The following is a 27,692-nucleotide window of genomic DNA, read 5'->3' on the forward strand; positions in this document are numbered from 1 at the left end:
GGCTTAAAGCCTCGTCTACATAGAAGTCGTAAAGTCGTAGTCGTAAGAATAGTCGACTATGATTGGTCAATTCTTATGTGTCTGACGAAATTGACCAATCGCAGTTGATTATTCTTACGACTACGAATTTACGATTTCTACGTAGACGAGCCTTAAAGCCCGTATCAGACTACGGATTGGGATTGGGATTAGATTGAAATTTGACCAATCACAGTAAAGTTTACTAATCTTAAGTTCAGTAACTTTTACTCTGGTCAAATTTCAATCTAATCCCAATCTCAATCCGTAGTCTGATACGGGCTTAAGACTGTCTTAGATCGTAGACGTAAGGCAATAAGGCAGAGAGAAACGTAAGTCGTGAAAGGCTATTGTATACGACTTACGTTTCTCTCTGCCTTGCCTTACGTCTACGATCTAAGACAGTCTTAAGCGTTTACGGATCGTTCTCTGCCATCGGTCCAACACCGCAGTGATAATGCTAAAAGTGAGCAGCTTTGTCTCCCTCTAACCGTCCTCATGGAAAGAGACAAGGCGCCTCGCACTTTTAGCATCTTCACGTTACTGCAAGATGCAGAACTGACCCCCTGATCAGGGGGGGGGGACTCGAGCATGAATCCTTTTCTCTGGCGCCAACTCGTGAAAAGTGAGGCAATTTCATCGACGAGTTTGATATTATTTGTCGGTGAAAATGTTCAATTTACACGAGTTCACGCCCGGAGGAAAAGATTCGCGATCGAGTCGCCGGGATGATCGCTTCCAGCTTTCCATCGGTCGCGGCCGTTCGTTTCGAAACCGGAAGGAGAGGGAGAGAGAAGTTGGACAGGCCGATGATACAAGCGTTCGTCTTCTCCTTTCTTTGCCGACAGAAAGACGAGGACGAACGCTTTGAAGCAGGCCGCACTTCCGCGTACGAAGTGGCGTCGGTTATTATTCCGATCTCCAGATTCGATGACCGGATCGGGAAGCGCGGCGAAAGCCGTTCTGAAATGCGCGAGCGACGAAATTGGCCGCTTGATAACGTCGAGACGCGACAATCCGAACGAATCCCGCGTAAATGCGCGCGCTATTAATGAACGGTACATCGGGGCTTTTTCCGCCGCAGCGCCGGAACGAGCGCGTATTACTCCCGCGTTGAAAAGCCGCAAATTACGTTCCATCGGCAAACCCGGCGAAAGAGCGTTGCGCGCGAAACGCCCAATCATCATTAAAGAAACAATTACCGCGCGTAAATATCAAAGAGAAACGATCATTCATAACGCCCGTCCCGCACGACGTATCCGCGAATCGAGCTCGCGGGCAAACCGCGTGAAAATATCAGTCTCGAGCCAGAGCGAAAACAGAGGTTAAGACACGTTCGCGTCGCGTCGCTTCCATCCCCCTCTCTTTCTCTCTCGTCGAAGCGAATCGAGAACGAGGAAGCGTGAACGTTTTAAAAGTTCCCTCGAGACATCGGCCTTTAATAGTGCTGTAGAGATACCATTTACCGCCGGTGGTCTCACGAAGCGTCGTACAGACGATACTACGATCCTCGATCGTCGCGTCTTCGCGAGTTCGCGACACGCGTGCGAACACGGTCGCGTTCCGTGGGAGAGTGAGAAACAAATGAGAAACGGTCGAGCGCCACCGCCGCCGCCGAAAACAGATTGAAACACGTTCGCGTCGCGTCGCTTCCATCCCTCTCTCTCTTATCGACGCGAATCGAGACCGACAAGGAAGCGTGAACGTTTTAAAAGTTCCCTCGAGACATCGGCCTTTAATAGTGCTATAGAGATACCGTTTACCGCCGGTGATGGTCTCACGAAACGTCGTACAGGCGGTACTACGATCCTCGATCGTCGCGTCTTCGCGACACGCGTGCGAACACGATCGCGTTCCGTGGGAGAGTGAGAAACAGACGAGTAAAGTAACAGTCGAGCGCCCTCGCCGCCGTCGTCACCGCTCGAGCCGCCGAAAACAAATGCGTATCGCTCGAGCCGCCGCCGCCGCCCCCGCCGCCGTCGTCACCGCTCGAGCCGCCGAAAACAAATGAGTATCGCTCGAGCCGCCGCCGCCGCCCCCGCCGCCGTCGTCACCGCTCGAGCCGCCGAAAACAAATGCGTATCGCTCGAGCCGCCGCCGCCGCTGCCGCCGCCGCTCGAGCCGCCGAAAATAACTGCCGGTCAGTCGAGCCGCCGCCGCCGCCGCCGCCGCCCACTGTTGCTGCCGCTGCCGCCGACGTTACCGCTCGAACCACCTGTATACGAATGATATCACGCTCGCGTTTCAAGGGACAATGAAAAACAAAGGCTAATATTATATTTGTTCGACAAATTTTTCCAAGCGCGTCGACTGACTGCAGAATAGATAATTTTCGTTTTCGTCGCGAACGTGTTTGAACCCGTTTCCTTCTGGCTCGCGGCTATTTTCACGCGGCTTGCCCGCTCGCTCGTTTGTCGCGCGGGCGTTATAAATTCAGAATAGATAAATTAGAGAACTTTTCTATTCTGCAGTCAATTGACACGCTTGGAAAATTTGTCGTACGACAAATGTAATATTAGCCAAACGGTCGAGCCGCCTCGTATACGGACGATATCGCGCTCGCGTTTTAAGATTGCTATTACATTTGTCGTGCGACAAATCTCTTAAGCGCGTTAGCTGACTACAAGCTAGAAAATTTCAACATTTTCGAGAACTTTCCTATCCTGGTCGTACGACAAATTTTTCAACCGTGTCGACTGGCTCCAGGATAGGAAAGTTTGCCGGAATCTAGAAATTTTCTAGCTAGTAGCCAGTCAACGCGGTTAAAAGATTTATCGATGGGCTGCGGAATAGAAAAGTTCTCGTGACTCTAGAAATTTTCTACTCGGCGGCAAAATGTAATATCAGGCTAACGATCGAGTCGTCTTGTATACGAACGATATCGCGCTCGCGTTCTAAGATTAATATTACATTTGCCGTGCAACAAATATTTTAATCGCGTTGACTGACTACAAATTAAAAAATTTCTAGATTTTCGACAACTTTCCTATCCTGGAGCCAACCCATACAGCACGCATGTCTAAAAGACGACTTAAAGATGTCTTAAAGATGTCTTTTAGGCATGCGTGCTGTATGGGAAGTGACGCGATTGAAAAATTTGTCGTACGACCATGATAGGAAAGTTGTCGAGAATCTAGAAATTTTCCAGCTTGTAGCCAGTAAAGGCGCTTAAAAAAATGCTCGATGGGCTGCAGAATAGAAAAGTTGTCGAGTCTCCAGAAATTTTCCCGGCAGCAAAATGTAATATCAAGCTAACGATCGAGTCGCCTCGTGTACGAACGATATCGCGCTCGCGTTTTAAGATTGCTATTAAATTTGCCGTACGACGAGGACAGGAAAGTTCTACGGGAACCTAGAAATGTTCTATCTCGTAGCCAGTCGACGCGCTTAAAAAAATTTCTCAATGGGCTGCAGAATAGAAAAGTTGTCGAGTCTCTAGAAATTTTCTACCCGGCGGCAAATCTAATAGCGGGCCAACGATCGAGCCCCCTTTGTGTACGAACGGTATCGCGTTCGCGTTCCGAGAAACACAATAAACAACGAACGTTGTAAAAACGCTGGTAGCCGCCTCGCGTACGAATCATTTCATCCCCGCGTACCCGGTAGAGGGGTGACCTTTGCCGGCGCGCGATAAGCCGTAACGTACGCCGGCACACCGCGAGCGCGTGAAAAACAAGTTACGATCAGTCGTACGTCGTGGCTCGAGACGGCCGGGCGTGTAACCGCCTCGCTCCATTGCTTCCCCGCGGAACGCGAGCGCGATCGGAGTAACACGCGTGTGCGGTGTGCGACGCTCCGTTAACAATATCCACGGTATCGATAATCCGACAGACGAAGAGGACTTTCTCTCTGTCTCTCTCTCTTTCGCTGCCGCGACTTGCCGCTCGAACGGGAAGCGATGCGACGCATGTGACGTGAATAACGAAAAGCGCCTTTGATACTCGCCGAGCGTTCGTTTCGGCGTACATATTTCGTTTCTATTTCGCGGAATGCACCGCGCGGAAGTTCGGCACGTTTTACCGCATCGCGTCGGAGAGATCATTAAAGCCTCCGCTACAATGATTCTCGGTTCTGTCTACAATGGTCGTAGTCGTAAGAATAATCGACTGCGATTGGTCAATTCTTATTGAGCGACTACGACTACGACCATTGTAGACAGAACCGAGAATCATTGTAGCGGAGGCTTTAATGCGTGGTCTACAATGCGAGTCGCAGAGTCGTAGTCGTAAGAATAATCGACTGCGATTGGTCAATTTCGTCGGACACATAAGAATTGACCAATCACAGTCGACTATTCTTACGACTTCTATGTAGACGAGGCTTAATTCGGTTCTACCGGCTGGGAGCGTCGCACGAGACGAAGTTGGCAACATTGTCCCGTGAGTTTTTCGGTAACGTCGCGAACGGCATAGTTCCGTAGCCGCGCATTGAGACGCGCGATCGCGAAAGTTGAACGTTTTAATTGGCGGCGAGGGTTCTTTTCACGTCGCGGAATGATAAAGTGCGTGTCGCGCGTGATTAACGTCGGGAGTGCCGGGCGAAGTATGCGATCGTCGTATGCCGCTGATTAGTGCGCGCGCGCGCGCGCGCGCGTAATTAACCCGATTTTCGCGAGTGTTACGTGTGCAACTCGGAGGAAACTATGGAGGAGTCTAACCTGAGAGGAGGAGGAGGCCCGGGCGAGGCGTCGGGCGACGGCGAAGCAGCCCCCGGTAAGTGTTCGTTACTTACTTCTTCGAAATCCGTCAAAATTCGTTGCATCGTTCGTTTGGTGTCTCAACGTTGTATCTAAAAGTTAAAGGGGAAGTCTGCGTCTGCGTGGTTTCGAATCCGGAAGATATTTTTCTCGGAAATTACATGCGATTCTCTTGTGAAATATCTCTTGCGAGATACGAGTAGCGCATTTACAAGCGCAACGTATATAATTATCTTTGAGATATCTTTGAATTAGTTTCGCGGTTGAATATTTTCGCGGGATTAAATTGTCTCATTAAAAATTCTTTGGCCAGACACGAAAAAGATTCGATATATAATTACTGTGTTTGAGATATTTTGATATTAATTTTAAGATAATTGAGATAACTGAGTTATTTCAAGATAAATTCCGAGAGAATAAAATATCTTTTTTGAAAATTATCTTGTGTGTTGAATATTTACTTGCAACATACAAATAAGTTTTGATAAGCCAAAATATAATTATTTTGTGAAATATTTGATCATTAATTTTGTAATAGCTTAACTTCAAAATTAATATCAATTTTTAATAATTAATGTTTTTCACAAGTCACGTGATTAACTTATTAAAATATCTATTTGCGAGATACGAATAGCATTTGATCAAGCGCAACGTGTTATCTTTGAGATATCTTTGAATTTGTTTCGTGGCTGAATATTTTCTCGGGAATAAATTGTCTTATTAAAAATTCGTTTACGAGACACGAAAAGATTCGATACATAATTACTGCGGTTGAGATATTTTAATATTAATTTTAAGATAATTGAGATAACTGAGTTATTTCAAGATAAACTCCGAGAGAGAATAAAATATCTTTTTTGAAAATTATCTTGTGTGTTGAATATTTACTTGCAACATACAAATAAGTTTTGATAAGCCAAGATATAATTATTTTGTGAAATATTTGATCATTAGTTTCGTAATAGCTTAACTTCAAAATTAATATAAATTTTTAATAATTAATGTTTTTCACATAAGTCACGTGATTAACGTATATAATTATCTTTGAGATATCTTTGAATTAGTTTCGTGGTTGAATATTTTCGCGGGATTAAATTGTCTCATTAAAAATTCTTTGACTAGACACGAAAAAGATTCGATACATAATTACTACGGTTGAGATATTTTAATATTAATTTTAAGATAATTGAGAGAACTGAGTTACTTCAAGATAAATTCTGAGAGAATAAAATATCTTTTTTGAAAATTATCCTGTGTGTTGAATATTTGTTTGCAATATACAAATAAGTTTTGATAAGCCAAGATATAATTATTTTTTGAAATATTTGATCATTAGTTTTGTAATAGCTTAACTTCAAAATTAATATCAATTTTTAATAATTAATGTTTTTCACAAGTCACGTGATTAACGTATATAATTATCCTTGAGATATCTTTGAATTAGTTTCGTGGCTGAATATTTTCTCGGGAATAAATTGTCTTATTAAAAATTCGTTTACGAGACACGAAAAGATTCGATACATAATTACTGCGGTTGGGATATTTTAATATTAATTTTAAGATACTTAATGAGAGAACTGAGTTATTTTTCAAGATAAATTCCGAGAGAATAAAAGATCTGTTTTGAAAATTATCTTGTGTGTTGAATATTTATTTGCAACATGCAAATAAGATTAGAAAAACGCAATGATAGTTATTTTTAAATATTTGAACATTAGTTTTGTAACAATTTAACTTAAAAATCAATTTTGAATTAATTTAATGTTTTTTACAAGTCACGTGATTAACTTGTTAAAAATCTATTTGCGTGCTACGAATAGCATTTGATCAAGTGCAACATATATAATTATCTTTGAGATATTTTTGAATTAGTTTCATTGCTAAATATTTTCTTGGCAATGAATTGTCTTATTAAAAATCTGTTTGCAAGACATGAAAACATTCATAATAAAATATCTTTTTCGCACATTATCTTGTGTTGAATATTTATTTGCAACAAGCAAATAAGATTACATAAGCGCAGTGACATCATTATTTTTGAAATATTTGGACATTAGTTTTGTAACAATTTAACTTTTTTGTGAACATTATACAATTATCTTATTAATTACCTGCTTGCAAGATAATTTGCGAATCGGGTTTGATACACGCAGTATACAAGATTTTCTCTAATATAATTTTTTTTCACAAGTTACGTGATTAACTTGTTAAAATATCTATTTGCGTGATACAAACAAAAGTTTGATATATCCAATATGTGTATTAGTTGTTTTACGTATTGACGTTAGTTGAGAAATAATGACAAATAATTGTTTAACACATTCTTACGTCAATTCTATTTTAAAAAGATCTCGAAAGAATACTCTCTTCGAGAAAGCAAAATGATTTTACCAGCCATAATATAATTAACTATTATATTATAATAAAAATTCTTCATAATTAACGTCAGTATTATCTTTACCATATCTGGCATCTTTAATAATACAGCAAATTTATTGCGAAAAATATTACCTCAGCCAGGCTTTGAATCTGGACCTCCCTACACTCTGGGCGGGCGTCTCACCAATTCAACCACCGAGGCATAGGATAATATTTGTCGCAATAACATTATAAAGATGTTGTCTACGCGTATATTTTCGACTTTTGTGAACTGCGCGCCGGCAAGGGCGCGCGAAAATTTTGCGACAAATATTATCATATGCCTCGTTGGTCGAATTGATGAGACGCCCGGCTAGAGTGTAGGGCGGTCCAGGTTCAAACCCTGGCTGAGGTAATATTTTTCGCAATAAATCTGCTCTATTATTAAAGATGCCAGATATGGTCAAGAAAATACTGACGTTCATGATATAATTACTTCAAATTTTAAAATGCACATGTAATTTTACAAAATTATAAGAACAAAAGTAAAAACTATTAAAATACAGTCACGGAGACAAATGTGACAATGAATACCTACGTAGCGAAATTACTGTACATATTTAGGTACAGTGTACAAAATTCGCAACAATTTTTTGTAGACATAGTTTGAAATAAATTAATACGCCGTGATGACATTTCAGGACATAAGTTTTGTCGATAATCTATCGTTAAGAAAACTATCTTGCAATACTATTTTCTTGCGTGCCATCCTACTATATTGATCACAAATGGTTAACGTTACTATATTCCCTTGAGTTTGTGCAATTTATTCATTTTTCTTATCGCAATTTTGCAATACAAAGCTGCGAGGCTATCTTTCCTCAATTTTCTGGCTGCCGGGATTACTTTTTTCTCCGAGTATAGCAAATAGGAGATTTTGTGATATACATTTACGTAATATAGGATATCCCGTATATTACATCTTCGTCGATATTTTCTTTCGTATTATCGCTCAGCGGCTCGTCCACTTGAAAATCTCTCAGATTCATCGTAAAACTCCGGCGAAAAATAGACCGTTTTACGGCCGCAAAAAATTAGAACAATGATACGGAAGTGCCTTCGCGTTTTCCCTCGCCCGTTTCCGTTCTCCGCAACGTCTTCCCCGAGTACGGACCACTCTCGTCGCGATCTGACGAGATGAGGAAAATATCGAGAGCGGGCTTCGTCTTGGCGCTCCGCTCGAGAATTACGGTCGTTGCGAACGGATGCGCGTGACCTGCGATAAAAGCGCAGGTGCGATGATGAACCGAAAACACAGCGAGCGTTTTTCATCGCGGCTAGATACAGGAAAGCGTGCAATCTGTTCCGGTGTGGCGCGTGAGTAAAATCGATCGGGAGGGATACGATGAGGTCCGCGCGCTAACGCCAAGTTCGCGTTCCATTAAGCGCGGCCGGTAAGCGCCCGGCGGTCCGTGCAGCGGAAACTCACCATCGTGTAACGCACGCGACATGCGCTCGCAAGCGTTTCGTGCTTTGATAACACGAAACGCGCAAAAAGATTAAACGATATTAATCCCGTTAAATCTCGCAATCCTCTCGGAAGCTCTTCCAAAAAGAGAACGTGCTCACTTCCCTTCCCCTCCCGCGGATAAAAGTACGCGCCGCGAATCCGTCTCGAACTGAAAAAGTGTCGAAGGAATTTCTTATTATTCGAGATTACTAAATGAGCGTAAAACTCCAGAGTTTCGACCAAGACGCGAAAGCATTTGCCAAAACCCCCTTTTTTTCTCCTTTCTCTCTCTCTCTCGAGTGGATATAAACGTCTTTATAAGTCACTACGGAGTGGCACGTGAGTGGAATCAACTGGAAGTTTCCGAAGCGGCTCAGCTATAATTCTCACAATGCGAAACCTTTTACCTTTTTTTTCTATTTTTTCGTAATTAAGACGCACCCGTCGATTACTCTCTGCGGATAATTGCAGACGTAAGCGAAATTCCGGAACGAAGAGGCAGAAGAAAGCTGATAAATCCGTTGCGCACAATCGTGTATGATTTTTACTTTTATTATCGCATCGCGAGGAACGCGTTAATTAACTTGGCATGAAAGTATATTTTTTTTAATGCAAGAAGCTCAATTTAAATTAAATTCACGACTATGTCGCTGCGTCAATAAGAAATATTATCAAGATTTGATATGAATCGCTTAAAGAAGAGAAATTCGTAAATTCTCCCTACAGATATTAAACTCTTTTTCTTTAATATTATTTTATTACTGTCACTTATTATCTATTTATTTTTCTGATCGCAAACTCGAAGATCGCGCGTGTTTCCACGCGATCGAGCATGATGTGCGGTTACTTTTACTACCATTCCCAGTCCACGCTTCTGTAACTCGATTACTTGATCGATCGAATCTTGGGGCGTACTGACATCGCCGACCGACTTTGATAATAAAATCACACGAATTCCCGATTGATTGAAAGCGCGCGATAAAAGCGTAAGGCGGTAAGAATGAACGATAGGCAGAGATCGATTCCTTTCCCCTCGAATAGTTAGAGCTATCGGTGCGGGCTCTAGCCCGGAGCGGCGCGTGAGTGGAATCAATTGGAAGATAGGAAGGTAGCGTTGTAGCATCCAAGTAGAAGTTCCATTAAGCCCGAGGAACTCAAGAGGCAGGCTCTCTACGTACACTCGGGTAGTCTTGCGACCGAACGACGCGTGCTCGCAGCTGCAAGACGATCAAGCAAGTTTCCTGGAACTCGGACTCCCGCGGTGCTACCCGGGACAATGACTTGTAATTAAGGGTAAGATCGACCGTCCGATATTCCGCGATGGCCCGGAAACTACGGCGCCGCGGCGGAAGCTTAGAAGCTCTCTTCCTCTAATGGCCGACAACGATCGGCTAGTAAAAACTGCTGAGTTATTTATTTCACGTGAGCCAAGCTGGCGCGCTGCTAGGCTCGGACGGATGGTCCGATTTAAAGTTCATTACTTTCAAAATCCGTGCCGTGTAGAAACGCCCGGGTTATCAGTTACGCGAGAGGAGCTCTTTACTCGATTCAATCTCTTGTCTTTTTGCTTTGCGACTTCTGGCGAACAAGTTTCTAGTAATTGTTTTCCCCCTCCGCCGCAACGGAGATTCGCCGGACCAAATTGTCGAAATAAAAGAAGAAAATGAGCTGGATTTTTTTAAGTCCCTAGGGAACTAGTTACTTTCGAAATTTCCAAATCGGAGAATGCGAACAATACATTTGACATTGTTCCGGTAAGGAGAATGCCCTCGCATATCAGAGAGTGTAGCACTCTTTTGGCGCGAAATTCTCCACATACAATAGGAAATTCCGCAGATGTTTTAGCTTTCAACTTCTGACGGTACAAAGCGCGTCTCCGGCCACGTGCCGTCCCTTTGGTGCGCGCAAAGATCTCCCATCGTGCGAAATCGTGGGCGCGAATCGGCTCGCTCATCCAGGTGGAACGCGCGCGCGGCCGAGAATCGGCTCGGGGACAAGACGCGAAGAGAGACGTCCCTTGGAGCTGTCGGAGAAGGCGAAGTACGAGAACTCTCCTCTCGCGAAGGAGGGAATTGAGAGGAAACGCTACCGGCGCGGCGCGTGGGGCTGGATAGAAACGCGCCGTCGCTCGTCCGACACGTGATGGGAATACTCGGGTCGGTCCCCCTTGAATTCCCGCGTTTCCGTTTCCGGTGCAGCTGGGTCGCGTTTCTGTACCGTTGGTACCTCGGATATAATCAAAGCCGTGTATCCCGTGTCGATAGAGGCACCGCAGAATGGAATCAAACCGCGCCGAATCAAATCCACGAGGTCGAGATTCCGCAACTGATTATGATGGATCCTTTACGACGCTATCGATCGCTCGACTGCGATATCTCGTACTCTCGGAGCTTTGCCTCGGCCCCGCCGCACGTTTCACGAATGATATATGACGCCGGTTGATATTGTTTCCGCGGCGGAAACCAGCTATATGCGAAAGGAAAGCGCGTCGCGATATCGCGCTCGGAAATAAGCGAGAGGTTTCCCGCGATTCGGGAGAGTAACGCGCGATAAACATCGAGATGGGAAATGTTATGTTGCGTATGCGCGCGATCAACAATATTTTCCCGATACGCAAATGTATAGGCGACAGCAATTTGCTGCCGCATTTAGTCGGAGTAACTCGACAGTTAATTACGACGTCAGGAAATGACGCTGTTGTGCAGCTGCATTATTTATGTTGTGTACGCGAACGCCGGCGGAGCTCGCTGGCAAATTTCGCGAGAAAATTCCCGCGGACGATCGACGTACATACGTACCATCGCATCCCTTCGTACACTCGTCTCGAATCGTCTCTCGATTTGTTTCCACGTCTCTCGATTCGCTTTACTCGGTACCTCAGTTGCGCGAAGCTTTTACAGTGTAAATGGAGAGTGCTTTCCAGTCGGGGCGGCAAAAAAACCAGCGGAACAAAAGTGCTCCGTGATCTGCCGGTGTATTAGATGCCCGTGCGGATATCCACCGCGTATCGATCTAAAAAACCGCATCACGTCGCGTCTCGATGACTCAGCCAATCAAAGTAATGATTGATCTTCCCCATCGAAGATCTTGAACTTATAAAGGCGATTGCCGTTATTAAAGATATCTCAAGTGGTCCGTTCTCTTATTGCTTTCGAAGCTTAATAACAATCTCGGAACGTAGTTAGAAAAGAGATAGATTAAACGGTTTATCAGTACTTGATAATTGGTCTGCGTGGTTTGCATTATTGAGAGCTCACGAGAGGTCCTTTGTTTTCTACGAGTATTCATTATACGATATTGCGTGCTTTGCATAATGCATGCAAGAGATAAGACGTAAAAGACAATTGGCACGGCGAACCGTTATTGTTCAATTGCGGACGGTAACTTACACGTGTATTTTACCTTAATTGCAAATCTGATCTATTTTCTGTAAAGTTAATATCGAAATTCTTGGCTGTACTTGTCGGTTTAGTTTTTATTTACGTTTTTCTAGAACGATTAACGTCGCTGTTGCTGAAAGATTAGAATAGAAGATTTCCGTTTGGTGATAATCGCAATTTTTAATTCGCACGATAAAACGTAAGGTTTCTGAGGACTTATAATTGCATCTCTGCCTTAGAACTCATTTTTATGTTCGCAATCGTAGCGATTTATCGTGCGCATTATTGCAACGCGAAACATGTATAAATCACGCTAGTTTATTATTATGAATTGCTTACTTTTTGAAGTTACGGGTCCTTTGTTACATCCGCAAGTTTAATTGGTGTGATAAGATTTCAAAAAGAAATTTAATTAACTCGTTAAATGCTCCGGAAATGTCCCGACAACGTAGTAAACGCCCCGACCGCTTTTCATATTTATTTTCATGCTGACAGTAGACTTACAACTTTGTCAAGAGAAACTCGTTTTCAAACGCCCGGTTACGATATCGATTACGCAGTGTACAAAGAACCACGTGCTGGATTTGCAAATCGGTAAAGGTGAATTCTATAGTTGGAGGGCGTGAAACGAGATCGAGAAGGATTTGTAAAAAGAAAGCGGAGAAAAGGAGCGAGTATATAGAAAGTTTAACTGAAAGAACAGGGATAGATGCGCGAAAGAAGGAAGAAAACGAAATGTAAAAGCGAGCAAGACTCAGAGAGAGGCGCGAGAGTGCCGCGAGAGAGTGCCGTGGTAATTAGCTGCCGCTCTAAACTCATACAGTCGACCGGATCAAGTACTTTACTGGAAAAGTGCCTAATTCCACGCTCGACATGCCCCATGGGGATCGAAGGCCTGCTACCGCAGTTACACTGTTCATCACCTCCGACCATACCAATCACCTTCTGTTAGCGTCCCTTTTTGCGGACCGAAACCTTTCCACGAGGAGGATCCAACTTTTCTCAGCATGCGATACCCTTCCGTTCCCCATTAAGGTTCGCTCCGACGAGCGAACAGACTTACGCTGTACCGCGCGGCCGTTTTTGCGCCGATCTCTCTTTCAAGATAAGGACACGACCAACTAAGCGCGAGTTTAGAAAAACGCGCCTTCCGGAAAGTGAGAACATTAGCAAAAGTGGCAAAAATTAAAAAAAAAATGCCCCCGCTTTATTCCATCTTTATTCCTACGGTCCACGGCCCTTAATGGTTCGTCAGTATTATTTATTTTTGCCATGTATGTGAAAGATAGTTATGACGAAGCGAACGATATGAAAATATTGTTTTTCGCTACACGAGGTTCGGCAAACTCGATCAGTTTGTTAGCTGATTACACGGCAGCCGATGAAACAGGACTCAATTTTTCGGGTCCGCGAGCGAGAAAAGGTTTATACCCGCATATTCGCGTATAAATTCGTCACAGAGTACATGTAGTATGCGCATATGCAGGCAACGTAATTCGGTCTCGTAAAAATACGCGCCGCCAATCGCGACCATGCGTGGATTTACTCGGAATTTAAAAGACTGCTAATAACACAGTAAATTCAATGTGATTAAAAAGCAACCTTCTATCACAGCCGTCCGTCGGTTTCATATTTTCTCACATTCAATATCTCATCTCTCTCGTCTACGGAATATGATTTCATGCCATTCCACGTACTGCATTTATCTGCTTCGGGTACATTAAAATATGTCGATGTAACAAGGACTTATTTTATCATAACCATCGCGAAAGTAATCGATGATTCCAGGAAAGCTAATTTCATATCGTCTTTCTATTTTGTGATACGCGATATTATTATTCATTTAATATATCAAGTCTCTCGGGATTTACATTATCGCAAATGACACTTATATCAATTATAAACTTTTCTCTCGCTACAAAAACGTTTTTTCGCAAAGTTGAAACTTAGTTAAATCTCAAAGTAACGGACATTAATATCGTTCAAGGGCAATTATTTAAATTCTCTATCCTGTGACAACATCGTCCGTAACGTTGTAAGAATAATGACGTTTACATTGATTTGCGGGGTAATGTAACGTCGTAAAAACTAAAGTGAAAGCTCCATTTTCCGAGGGAAGACCGCCGCTACCGCTAGAAATACTTGCTTTAATTTAGCGCCAGGTTCGCCAATTGTGCGCCAATAAAACCAGCCTTATCGCTCGGGAATTGAAGCGGTTAAACTTAATTCGATCTCTTAAGTCAGCACGCTGAGATTTTCATCAGCCCTTAGAAGCTTCAGAGAGCGGTCGCGACCGTCTTCATCTCAGTAGACGGTATGTTTCTCTTTCATAAGCGCGATTAAAGACTCTCGGAAAAGAAAACCAAGCGGTCGCCCCCTTTCCACAGGGTCTTCTTTCTGACGCCAGTCCTTCCCTCCACGTTTTTCTTATTCTTTCGCCCCGTTTATAGCCTACCCTTATAATTTTATTTATCGTCCTGCGGGATGTTTCGTCTCTTCTTCGCTCCGTTCCTCTAGCCTACTTTTAAACAGTTTCTCAGTGACTTTCGCAAACAGGTGTCAACAACCTTGTGACTTACGATTGCTCCAAGCTACGGAGTATCACATTGATGTTTTATTTTATTTATTGAAAAGAAATCAATATATGTGTTCCGAGTAGAGAGGAGTCCTTGCCTTTTTAACTCTTTGAGAATTTTACAACAAAAAGAATATACATATGCTTAGTTGCACAGAAATTTTATTTTTATAAGATGTGACAAAATAGTTTTATTTTAACTATTTCGAATACAAAATTACACAATTTTAAAGGTGGTATGAATAACGTTCGACCATGCGCGTTGAGGCACTGAAAAAATGGGACATTTTTCATACCACTATGCTTCAAAGTGTTAATTTACATATATACATATAATTAATTTGTATACATACAAACGAGCGGAAAAACCTTCCTTTCTCGCATAAATATACAACGTTTCAGGCTCACGAATCAAACTTTCTTATCGCTTTGCTTTTGACGTCTTTGAGCTCTAACAGACGGTAGATTGACGGAACCATACAAAATGATGGCAATCTTCAATAACTCTCTTCTCCAGTGTTGTAACCAACTTGGTTTCAAGCACTCGCGTAAGCTTGCGCGCCACAGAGCCGACGTCCAAGCATCACGAACTAAACTCCACTTTGTCCAACGCATTGATCCGAACGGTATTAAAAGACCCGACACAAACCGGCAACATACACGACCGCAGCTTTTTCAGCATCTTCATTGCCTTCGTTACTCTGTAGAGAGGAGGCATTGTACCTCGAAAACGGGATGCTTTGTAACCGGCCAGCTATTTAAAATCCAGCAACGCTACGCGACGCCGATAATCGCTATGCCCGCTGGGCGTAATTAGAGCGGACCAGACGAGTTTATTATCTTCCTTTGAGCATTCTAACGAACGCCCCAAAGCTATGTGAAACCCGCGTTACATCGAATTGTCTTTGGTCCAGCTTAGCCTTTTCTTAAACGCAATATGGGATACGTTATTGTTGCTCATTTGGCGCGAAATCTTGTATCACGGTATTGCCCCGTCGAAAATGTAATCGCGGTAGCATTGAAAACAATGCGTCATGCAAAATCACAATACAATGACATACACTTGTCGATACCACGTTTCGTTTTGTTATAACTGTTGATCTGTCATCTCGTCTTTTCAGTTTTCAATCCGCGAAAATGAAATAAAACGCACGATAAATTGTGAAGATATATTTTCTATATATAACACAAATTTTCTATATATGCATCAATGCAAAAAAAATTTATATTTAAGATTTAATATTTTTTCATTTAATATTTATTTTACGAAGAGGCATTAATTAATGTATCTATACTAAATCAATATTTAGTGTACACATTCACCTTAAAAAGGCCTCCAATATCTGTTTCTCTTTTTATTGCAACCATATTTGCTACAAGTAAAATTAAGTAGCTAAAGTTACTTTCAGTGCAACTATGCATATTTCGAAAATGAATAAATAAATTCTTTCAAAACTAAATAAGAGCGCACAAGCACTTGCTTTGCTTTTATTCACACGACGCATTATCCAAAGTTTTCAAGTTATAGCTCCTTAGAGCCGACAAGGAGAATACCCCTCGGTCGTAAAAAAATGAAAAGAAAAAAAGATATCGCGTTCTAACCATAAAAGAACGCAGCAGAAGTCACGGACTTTCTTGATTTTCTTCGCATGAACGGCAGCAGATGTAATTTGGCTCGGCGCCGGAGGGTAAAGAAGATTAAACTGTAAAAAAACCAACGACCAGTTTAATCATAATAATTCTAATTACTCGAGAACAAAGTCAGGAGATAGATAAAGTTACTAGGGAGAAACAGATGTGAGAAAGAGGATGAAGAGATGCGTTAGATTGCAGAAACGATGGGAGAAAAGTTCAGCTGCGTCGTAATGCTGCGATTACCAACTTCTTTTTTCGCATATAAATCACTCGGACATGAAGACAGAAAAGTGAATCTTTTTTTTTGCCGCGCTAATTTCCTACTCGCGTCGAGAAGAAGCTGCGATTGTGCTTTGCCTACGTTTCCTGTTCTTTATCATAAATCAGTTTCGTCCACCCACTTTCCCTTTTCCTCTCGCTGACCTCTCTCGTTCTCCCCCCCCCCTCTACTTGATCCATTCTTTCAATTCCATCGACCCTATTCCTCGCGAGGTCGTTAATCCTAATTTTCATTCAGTCTTTTCGAGCGTACCGCCTCTCTTCCTCGATAAAATGAGAATTTCGCATCATCGCCAGCGACTATTAATTTTCTCGCCCATATCTTTTCATGAACAATTACGTCTCGCAATTACTCAAAGCTAATCTATAATTCAGGTATTTCTGTTTTCCGTTGCATTCTGCTTTGCGTATGTATATTTATGTCTAAGGTTTGCATATTGATTCTTGCATTGTACTATATTTCTTTCTATATATAATTAATGTGCAGGATAGAATTTCATAATTTTACAACGAAATTATGCGACTCATTTAGTCGTGATGAAATAAAAAGTTCATCTGCGAGAGTTGGTGTATGTTTAACCGCGAGTTTGCTGGCCTAAATCGAAACAAAAGGCGATAGGTACTCTTGATATTTAAATGCTAAGCAGAATCGGAGAGACTCTCTTTCCCGGCCCGGCGCTCATGAAAATCAAATAATCGTATTGTAGAATACATTTGAACAGCGTTGCCCTTCGGTTCGTTTATCACGTTGTTCGTAAATATCACGGTTTTGCGATTCAATCTGCACGAATGCCTCAGGCAAGGCGGTAAGGAATCTGTGCAGCTTTGATCGTCGTTTTCATTATCAGTACATCCGCGCGACTGACGAGCCATAGTACTCGAAATTTGATCGCGTAACAAGAAATTGCGAGCCACGACAGACGGGGCAGGGTTAAATTTGCATAATAGATTCGAAAATCTTGCAAATTAGTATATATAAGAACAATACTCCTTTTGACGCACATTTTACCCAACATATGATAAAAAAGCGCAATTTTCTCTTTCGTTTTATTGAAATTTATTAAAGAGAAAAACGTTATTTTGATAAGCTTCTCTCACACTGATCGGTTTTTATAAAGTTTTTCAGATATAATTTTATTTAATTATATGGAAAACTATCTCTGTCTCTGATGTTATTCAAGAAATTTATAAAAATGTGCTTCCCAGTATTAATTGTTGATTTTATTCTCAAATATTTAAACGGTGAAGTTAATGGTTATTTAATGACCAAACGATTTGATGTAAAATGCTTAACGGTGAATTAACTAAAGAAATGTTTTGTAAACTGTAAAAAGTTTGTTTGCAAAGCACGTCAAGTCCCAAATCTAATTTGCACGAAAGCCCCGGATACGGAGATAAAAGAGATAATCATTTCAGCGACCAGGATCGTTGCAAAGGCGGTAATCGATCGTTCACGCGAATTCCATTAAGCTCCCGATTTTTTTTTTCTATTTCGATAAAGGAACATGTTCTATCAAAGTGCAATTTTATGCGGGCATAGAAATGCACCTCTCTCATTTATGAATTTGTGGATCGTTATTTTTTTTTTCAAAGTCTATAACACACGACACGTGAAGTTGAAAAACACGGCAGTATGAAAAAACGATATTTTAAAGTAAAATCGGCCGCGTGCATATTTATCCTGAGGAACTTGTTCAAAATAATATTTACGCTAACTTGTTACAAATATTCCATGCTCGAATATTATAGGCACATATATCTATTTTCTTATCCGCCAGAGACTCGTGAGGTTTAATTCATGCGAATACACAAGACGATGTGAATAAATAAGAAAAATCACCCTTTTGAGAGGTCGCTTGAATGGCCGGCACCGTCGAGTTTTCAAAAACGGTTCCTGGCGAACATCGATGTTTTACCCTTACAATCGCGATAAAGAAAACATATTTTATGTATAAAGACTTTAAGAATATTCTTAATAGTTTTATGTATAATATACGATCCCTTACGTAAAATATTTTTCCAGTCAGTGGAATATGCATGTATACTCAATATATAATAGTGAAATTTGGTTTTTACAATCGTAAGAAGCGTCAGGAAAAAAGTTTCCAGTCACACGAGACCATTTCTTTCTTCTTAACGGTAAATTTATCTTCTTGGTATATCGACCAAGTGTCAAACGAGAGGCATCAGTCACAAAAAGAACAAAGTTATTATATTGCATCATTTGTAAAGATAATAGTACAAGTTGAAATTTAATTGCCGTTGATTAACGGCGAAGGCAAATATAAGAGCATAATATTGTATATACACGTTAAATGTGTTTGTCGCGCGCAATTTGTTTTGAAAATAACACTCTCTATATTCTGCTAAATTGTACGTATATAATTGTCTTATGTATTTTCAAAATCAGGACCTGACACATTAATTATATTATACAGCTCTATACCCTAAATATTATCAAATTTATGCCAAGCGTATATGATATTTGAACGAAATTATAGTGGAGGGTAAATATACGAAAAAATATGAATGCGTTGATTTTACGCAGAATGATTGCAACTCGGTTGAAAAAATTCTATCTAAATTCAACGTATTTATATTTTTTTTACGGTTCTTGTTTATATGTGCAAAATGTTTGCGGCAAAATACGATTTTGTGAAAAACTAGTAAACATATTCGACATTTTTCCTAGGAGACTGTTGTATACTTAATCTCATTCCTATTTAATTTACGTAAAATGTGTTATCGATTTGCCATAAAATTAAAGATAATTTTTCAGTACGCTCTTATATGCTCCCACATGGAGATCCGAATCCTTTCCGTGTGATAGCAGCAACCCTCCCTTCCTCAATTCCTTTTTCCGCAGGTATAAAAGTTTACGTTAAAGACGATGACTTTCCAACCCTCATAAACAGCACATGTTCAGAATCCAATTTTCGCGAATGCCTCGCAGCAGATGGAAAAACGATATGAGGTTGATGCGATCTTGATCGACACTTTTCAACCTCAAAATCGGGGAATCTAAATAGCGCGATTTCGTATGTGGTAACTGATAAGTATAAATAATACCATAACGTCCGCAGTAACTATAAATAATGTAATACGCTACATGTACTAAAATTTTATAATAAATACATACGAATGTTTCAGAACGCGTTTGCCATATAATATGACATAAAATCGAAACTATCCTTTATGAAATACATTTTGCGAAACACTAGGTTTATTTTATAGAAATTTATCGCATAAACTGTTATGCTTTTCGATAAATCGTTTAGTTAAGAGACAGAAGTGTTCAAAAATTGATCCCCGATTAGAAAATATCTCGTGTACGTAAAAGCTAATTGAACGCATAATATAAACTGTAAAATTTACAACATACGTTTTCGGTATACGATTATGCAATCCGCGATGTAACGGAAACTGAAACCGCAAACCGCGACAAACCGATACGTCGCGGAGCTATTTTGTGAAATGTAACCAATGGATTCTGCAATAACGTTGTACGCGTCATATCCAAAGTTGTCTGAAGAAGATTGCCTGTAAATTCTCGGCTCTGACTTGTGTGAAAGACGTTCTCCCTTAAAAACTATTATCCTACCTAAGCAAAAGCTGCAGGATTATACTAGACCGACCTGCTGCCCTTATTATCCTTACAGTAGCTGCCGAGGTATATTACATGGGCTACATTATGGCATATTGAATGGCATCGTAATGCGCATTAAACATATTAGATCGCTATATCGTGGGCTTCAGGTGAAAGCACGAGTAAAAAGGGATGATTTATACCCCGTCCCATGTGCAACCGCGAGAATCTTTTTCGTGCAAAGGTATTCCAGCTCCCTGTTCTTAATTTTCCGCTGCGTTCAGTCGTGCCGGGTTACTTACGTGTCATCGTATATATAAATAAATTTATTTATTTATTCGATAGTGCAACAGGCGCGATAAAACGGATCGTCAAATACCGTATGCGCATTCGAACGTTACGACGGATGTAAATTTAGACATTAGCATAACACTTGTACGACTACGTAATGTAACTCGTTCGGCTTGCGCGTACAACATGCGCCGATACACGCTTCATTAGTTTGGTAATTGTTCTGCAGCACTTAGTGAAATCAAGCTCTTTATTTTTATAGACTTGTTTTCCAGCAACAGAAATTTTGGAGTCTACAAAAATGAAAGATGAGAATTTTTTGTCGATTAAAAATGTTTCTTTTTTTTTTTAAGTGCAAACAAACATAAAATAACGCAGTGATAACGTGATCACTGCGAATCAAATTATTTTCTCCCGTTAGCAACAATATGGATTTATACGGGAAAGCAAAACAAGGTGAAGTGAACATGGAATCGATGCAATTTTCTGTGGTCATGTCGATATATGACGTGCGATATGCGTTCATACGTATTACAAGACCAGCTCCACATGTCCACCCAAGGCGGCGCGCGAGCTATTTGACCTGACTAGACTACATTATGCTCGAAAGGAGTAAGAGCGGCACCTATCTTTCACGCGAATACGGCTGAAAGGTATTTTATCATGACGAATAAAAATATTCTGCACCGCCGGGCGTTCTCCTGGCATCCTGATGGGAATCGCACGGACTGGCAGAAGCAGCGCAACATTATGCAAAGTTCATTAAAACCGAGCTCCAAGAACGGCTGCAGTGCAAGCAGCAGCCCTCCCGCTCTCTTTCCCTTTCTCTCTTTCTCTCTTCCGTCTTTCGTCCTTCTCATATCGCTCGTGAAGTCATGAACGGTGTTCCTCTCTATCCTCTAAACTTGGCCAACTTTACCTACAACCATCTCAGCCCCGCCTGCGAACTTACTTGCACCTCTTGACCCTATATAGAGTGATTCGTGGCGTTACGACAAGTTGCACGTAAGATGCGGTCGCGCAAGTCGCTTGGGCAGTAAAAGATTAACGAGATTACATGCTCTAGTCGCCTCAACGCGTACAAATACATCGCGCCATTAAGATGCTTGAATGTTCCTCCTTTGCACATTGCTGCGCGTACACCGTCGGTTCTCGCTGGTAATTACTCAAGAAAATTTACATCGAGAATGCTTCCAAATAGCATTGCATTTCATTATAGTTTCTAAGAAAAGTCGGTTGTTTTTCTATAGTGTCTTGAGCACGTTGAATTTGATGTCCTTTCAATTTTTCCCTGGCTCTCATTATGCCATATGGAAAATAGTAAAGCGCTTCCCGAATAATTGTAAGCACACTGCAGTCCGTTTCGCCTGGTTTGGTCAATTACGAGCACATTATTATATTTCATTGAATCTGTACTGGGTTAAGCGATTTAATTGCAATAACTTCGCCGACGCGCATTCTGCACGCACAGTTCGCCGAAATCGTTACAAGTTTGCATGTGACGCTTAGCAATCTGTCCTGTTCGAATAGGGATGTAATTATCGGATAATATCACCACACGGAATTCCGACCTGTCCGTATAGTACGATGAAGTATTTGCATAAATCATGCATTGCGGCGAGTGGAAGTGCCGTCCGGAATAGCTACGAGGAAGAATAAATCGAGATGTCGATACACATTTAAACATATTCCGCGCGAAAAGGTCGCGAGAAAATGAAAATTTGTTGGGTAAAAACAAGGCCAAATCTGCGAGAAAGTATCGGGCAAAGTTTGCGCGCGCATAAAAATTTCCAGGGGCGTTTCGTACCGTCGCTTTCAACTTTGTAACAAAGTATCGACGTGTGCCAAAGGAATGTACAAACGAAAATTTCGACATGCGGGTGTGGCCGTCGCTTTAATTTTGTCTGCAGCAACGATTGCAATTAGCGAGAATTTTTAGGCCCGGTTTCACCAACGTCGCTTAAACTTTAATCTTAGCTTAATTCATTCTTTGTCTCTCTCCAACTGTTACTCTAGAAAGGGACAAACATGAATTAAACTAAGATTAAAGTTAAGCGACGTTTGATGAAACCAGACCTAATCGTTTACCTCGTCTTAGACTGGTATTTCTTAAAGACGAAGCAACTCCGCAAGAAAGTTAACTTGAAATTGTATGAGAAGGTAAATAATTTTGCACACGATCCAATGCAAATATAATTCAATCACTCAAACCTTTGGAAGTATTATTCACGTGCAAATAAGTTGGGTGCTAAAGTCAAATATTCACTGATAAACTTGCAATATGTTGGAAACATATGCGAAGCAACTGACGCACGCATATGAGTAGCGTAAACAAATTCGAATTCACTTCAGTACATGACTGAATATAAAAAAATATTAAAATGAATATAAATCGATTTACGGTTATAAATACAAAATGGCATGTTCGCGAAACCTGTCACGTATATCATCCCGTCAATTATCTACAATTAATACATACCGATCGTATTATTAATTCATCAAACTCATGTCATCCAATTTTATTTTACTCGTAAAATTATTTCGACATTTTATACATTTTATGTAATTTCTCGAGATAAATATAGAATGTCCACGGCATTACCCATTTTAAAGATAGGTTTTTATTCAATTATTTAAAATCAGTTTGTTAGTAATTGACATTCCAGAAACAGTAAATAGTTTTAATAATAGTTAAATACTAAAGTTAATTAAATTGGTGAATTTCATTTATCCTAAAGTTACTTTATTTAATTATTTGGACGAAAAACGCTAATTGTAAGTGATAACAGGTAACGGCCGTCTTCCCTTTTAAGTTTTTTTTCTTAGAGAAAAGTTAATTCCCTATTAAAGAATATCTGTCGTTACAAGTTAAGTCAGAAGTTTGAAACGTATAGCATCAGAAATTAACACAATAAGATTCCCAGAGTGCGAATGTTAGAATGTTCTTTCCGTGTAGGAGAGATTTTATGACCTGCGAGAACTTTTAAATTCAGAACGCGAGAAAAGGGAAGAATCGGAAACTCCGAGCCAATGGCGAGCGTAAAACGAAATGAACGCAGTGGTGCGGACACGATATACGGAAGATTTTTGGCATCGAGCCACGATTCTCAACGAAATAAACTAACGACGAGATATATACCATGGGGGTTGGCGACGAGGTAGATCGGTTGAAGATAAATAAATTGCAATGATGGCGCAGTCTCTTTTCTCCGTTGTCGTGCTTGCGCGTACCAAAATATATCGTTCGGAATTAATAGCGCGTCGTGACGGTGCATCGCCGCGAGGGAGATTTAAATCGGACAATATATCGCCTCCTCGCGCCCTCGTTGCGCACCGATTCTTGGAGGCCCGGCGTTTTGCGAAAGCTTCTCTGCAGGAATACGTTATCTGGTAACATTCTAATAAGAGTCACGAAGCAATATCGTCTAATCTAATTTGTCCTAACTCCCTCATATTTCGATAAAATTGCTTCTCCTACGTGACATCGATTCCTGATTGTGACTTGCGCATTTTACACCAGCATTTCGGAGAGGTGTGTAAGAATTGCTGCCTACGGTTCTTGCCGAAACGTAACGGAACGTGACGAAACGTGAGTAAACCTGGACATTGCGTCGCGATTCTTTTTAAAGAGATATTCAGGTATTTATCTGAAATCAAATTGCGAGCACGTATCGACGACGATGTTACCGGAATCCGTGTTACGAGAGAAGTTTAGCGTCCTGGAGTGAGAGCCAAGAGTGCCAAGACTTCCGGTCAGGTCTTTTATGCTAATGTAATTTGGAAAAGAGCTCCGTGGCTTTTCCATTAGCATTTATCGTTCTAATTGCAGATATATTTTAGCTATCAGAAACTCGTAACGCGAAGTCACTTCTCTCGGAGTTTTCTATGAAAAATAAATGTGAAAATGCGAGCAGCACGCTGCAATACGTATTGACTATAAATCTTTAACAGTATACAAAAGTCGGTATATTTTAAATATGTTTTTATTCGCTAGATAAAAATGTCACTTTAACGTACGTGATTAATATACATGAAGCTGCAGATTTAGTATAATTTTAGATGCAATAACCCCTAATAGCTCTTAACAGCATCCTGATAAGCGAGTGAAAGCTTGTGACGCACTCGACTTCGAAGCTGGTGATCTCTTGAAATCGTTAACCGCTAGTTGCATCAGTGTGAGCTTTAACGAAAGGGTCGTTAAAGCATCACACAGGGATGAGCGAGCCATTAAAAGGACTACGTAACGCGATACGTGATACGTCCCATTCCGTGTCCTCAATTGCCGTCGCCTTTGATTTCGCTGCATCGTCGAAATCGAGATTGGATAATGATACGTGAGATCGCGCATTTTTCACCTGTATTCAACGTGTCGTGCTCCAATTATCTAATCTGAGATTTTTCTCGCTGTTACTCCTTTATCTAATTTTTAAAAAATATCAAAACACGCAGATTAATTTATTAACATTAACATTAATTTATTAACGGAATTACCTACATATAAAGAAACGTTAGAAGCGACTACGAGACTGTAAAAATTTTAGAACCGCTCTCTCAAGCTTTGAAGCGAGCGTTGGAAATTTCTGAAAGATTAAGTGATCCGGAATATCGTGTCGACAATATACAACACCTCATACCAAATGCATGAATGCAAGGAATTACTTGTTTCATTCAATTACGCCTACGCTGTTTAATCATACTTTAATTAAACTCCTCGCACGCGCTGCCCGTGGGAAAGTTTAGAAGTTAATACCCGTAGAGACGGCGATACTTTCATATTAGCGCGGCAGTCGGCCGACTTACGAGCGCCAGTATAAAACGAGTTAATTACGTTATGGCAACGATGCGCCGCGCATCCTCCTCCTTTACCTCGTTGTTATTTCCCGACGCGCGGAAACATCCCGCGTCCTGACCTCACATTCTACGTGAGACTTTTGCCTCGCGACACCGAGAATTCTTCATTTTTACGCACGTCACCTTCCACTTGTCCGGCGTCTAATTGCATAACGCTAACCGCTTTATTAATGACTCTACCATTATTAGTATTTATAATCTCTCGTAAACGGAGATGTGTCACATACATGCTCACGTGTTGTTGGGCAAAAATAACCGATAAATAGCTCGGCGTGAATCACTTATTATCGTGCGCACCAAATTGTCCGTGTACGAAACTGTCGTTGGCGCTGGAAATGTTTTTTCCGACGATTTTCCAGATGACTTAACGCCAGGACTCGACACTGCGATAAAGTCATCCTACGAAAATCTCCTTACACTGGCATGAAACAGCGCTGCGCCGGGATTTCCGATTCACGGATTACTTAACACGATGAATTGGCGGAGTCGAGTGGGGTCGGGAGATAAGCCGGGCCGTAAACGAACTCGACTACTTACTCACAATTTCCGCACCTGTGTTACAGATGATGGCGATGCCGAGGCCGTGGTGCACAGGCCGCAGTAGCGGGAATAGATAAGGCAGCGAGGGGCCGCGCGCCGTGCCAGTCATGTGTAGTGTCATGTGGCTTCTTCGGCTCCTGACGATCTATCGCTTGGCTCACCTCTCGGCATCCGGTGCGCAGACAGGTGAGTGCCGTGGGAAGAGAAATGAGCGCTGCCGTTGCGAATTTTCATTACACGCGCGTGACGAGACGGCGAAGCAGTCGAGAACACAAGCACGAAAGGATCGCGAATAGACGTGGAATAAATGCGCGTGGCTAATTCCGAAATTATCGTCGCAACAGGATCGATTTACAGATCACAACCCGAATAGTATTTATGACTTGTACCGCGTGTATTGCGATGGCACATGTCCAAGTATTAACAACGCGAATCCCCGATACTCGGCCTGCTCGTAACATAGCGACGTGGAGTGAGTTATGGCAACACAATGTCGACTGCCATAAAGATCGTATCGAGAATTTCAGATCGGTCGTCCGACATTTAGTATGAAAGGTGGCGACAACGACCAGCTGTTCTCGTGTGACACTACTGGTCGAGTATAAAATGACGTAAAAGTGCTATAAATTGATAATACAATTAAATGATGATAACACGTATCGATTGAAATTTTTCACCGAAGATAACTATAGTATAATATATAAACGAGAAATCAGGTCCTATCTCGAATTTGAGATCAAAATTCGAAGCCTATATTGTCTTATACATATATAAAAGAAGCTACTTTTTATCTGCTTTATATGTCGTGCATTTAATTGAACAACGAAGTTAAAAGAAACCGTGTAAAATTTAACTACAATTTGTGTTAAAATAATAAATTTTACTACACATGATAATGAAAAGTAACAACACATTGAATAGGAGCAGTGGCGACTACTCACTCAGTCAAATTTAACAGTGTATAATTGCTTACTTTGATCTAAGAGAGCATTTTAAGGCAAATATAGCATATCGTTATTAAAGAATATACAAATAGAAACTATTGCTTTCGTCAAAAATAACATTTACACGAGAAAGTGCCTCGTAAATCATAACGCATTTTTCCAACCCCGAAGCTTTTTATCCTGATATGCCCATTCCGTCATCTACTATAATCTAAACTCTATTCGAAAATAAAACGATATCCGCCGTGCCTTCTTTTGTCCCAATACCACTCGATGGAAACAGCAGTAGCCCCGCGTCGCGTCGCAAAGAGCCTTCCACAATGGACATTCCTCCAAGACCTCACGGCACGCGGTAAATCATTGTCGTACGTTGCGAATGGTTACCGAGACTCGTATCGAATGCGTCAAATATCCGACTAACGTCCATCGTCGGGGGAACGATGCTTAGTCGGATCCCATAACTTCATGACTTTAATGACGCTGGGGAATGCTCGCTCCATACGTATTAGTAGCGTGACATTATATTTATAGCTTGCAATCACACCTAAATAGCCAGCCAGATAACCAAATAGCCAGTAAATGCAACTGGTCTGAATTATGAACGTCTGAATTATGTACGATTGGATGCTTTTTAATCACACACGGGTTAAAGCGGAGCTTACGTGTCTCGTAAGTGAAATTACTCGACTCATCTGTCGGTAGAGTTAAATTATTAACTTACATCCCGGAAAGTTTATACATTATATTTTACAATGCAAAATCGCATATAATGCAATCTCACTTTGTGCGGCAAATTCTTAAGCTTCTTCTACACCTTGAAGTGGAATGCGTGTGACGTGGGTGATTGGAGCTCATGCGAAATCTACGAGGATCTGAAATGTACGTGTCGCCCGCGAAAGAGCCTATCTCGCGAGACGCGAGATGAATCTCCATGAAATTTAGATTACGGTCGAAGATAAATCCTAGATACGACAGAATGTAAATCCAAGAGACGATAATAACTTTCGACCGTGTTCTCTTGTTACCTCG

At 41.3% G+C, this 27,692-nt stretch overlaps 1 protein-coding gene across 4 annotated transcripts in view; it reads left to right on the plus strand.

The window, feature by feature from the left end:
• The window catches only part of LOC105563288 (limbic system-associated membrane protein), a 139,165-nt gene that overhangs the window by 83,952 nt on the left and 27,521 nt on the right, over positions 1–27,692 (plus strand). For 2 of the 4 annotated variants that reach the window (XM_012014754.1, XM_012014757.1), the window contains one exon: positions 25,743–25,905. In XM_012014754.1, coding sequence (XP_011870144.1) covers positions 25,827–25,905 — 79 coding nt within the window. In that variant the 5' untranslated portion in view covers positions 25,743–25,826. Of the gene's footprint in view, positions 1–3,079; positions 3,832–4,100; positions 4,111–4,332; positions 4,731–25,742; positions 25,906–27,692 lie in introns of those variants that run through there. The other 2 variants (XM_012014755.1, XM_012014756.1) reach the window with 2 other exon arrangements.

This window comes from Vollenhovia emeryi, unplaced genomic scaffold (genome assembly GCF_000949405.1).
Source record: "Vollenhovia emeryi isolate VEMERY1.0 unplaced genomic scaffold, V.emery_V1.0 DF939178.1, whole genome shotgun sequence".
NCBI lineage: Eukaryota > Metazoa > Arthropoda > Insecta > Hymenoptera > Formicidae > Vollenhovia > Vollenhovia emeryi.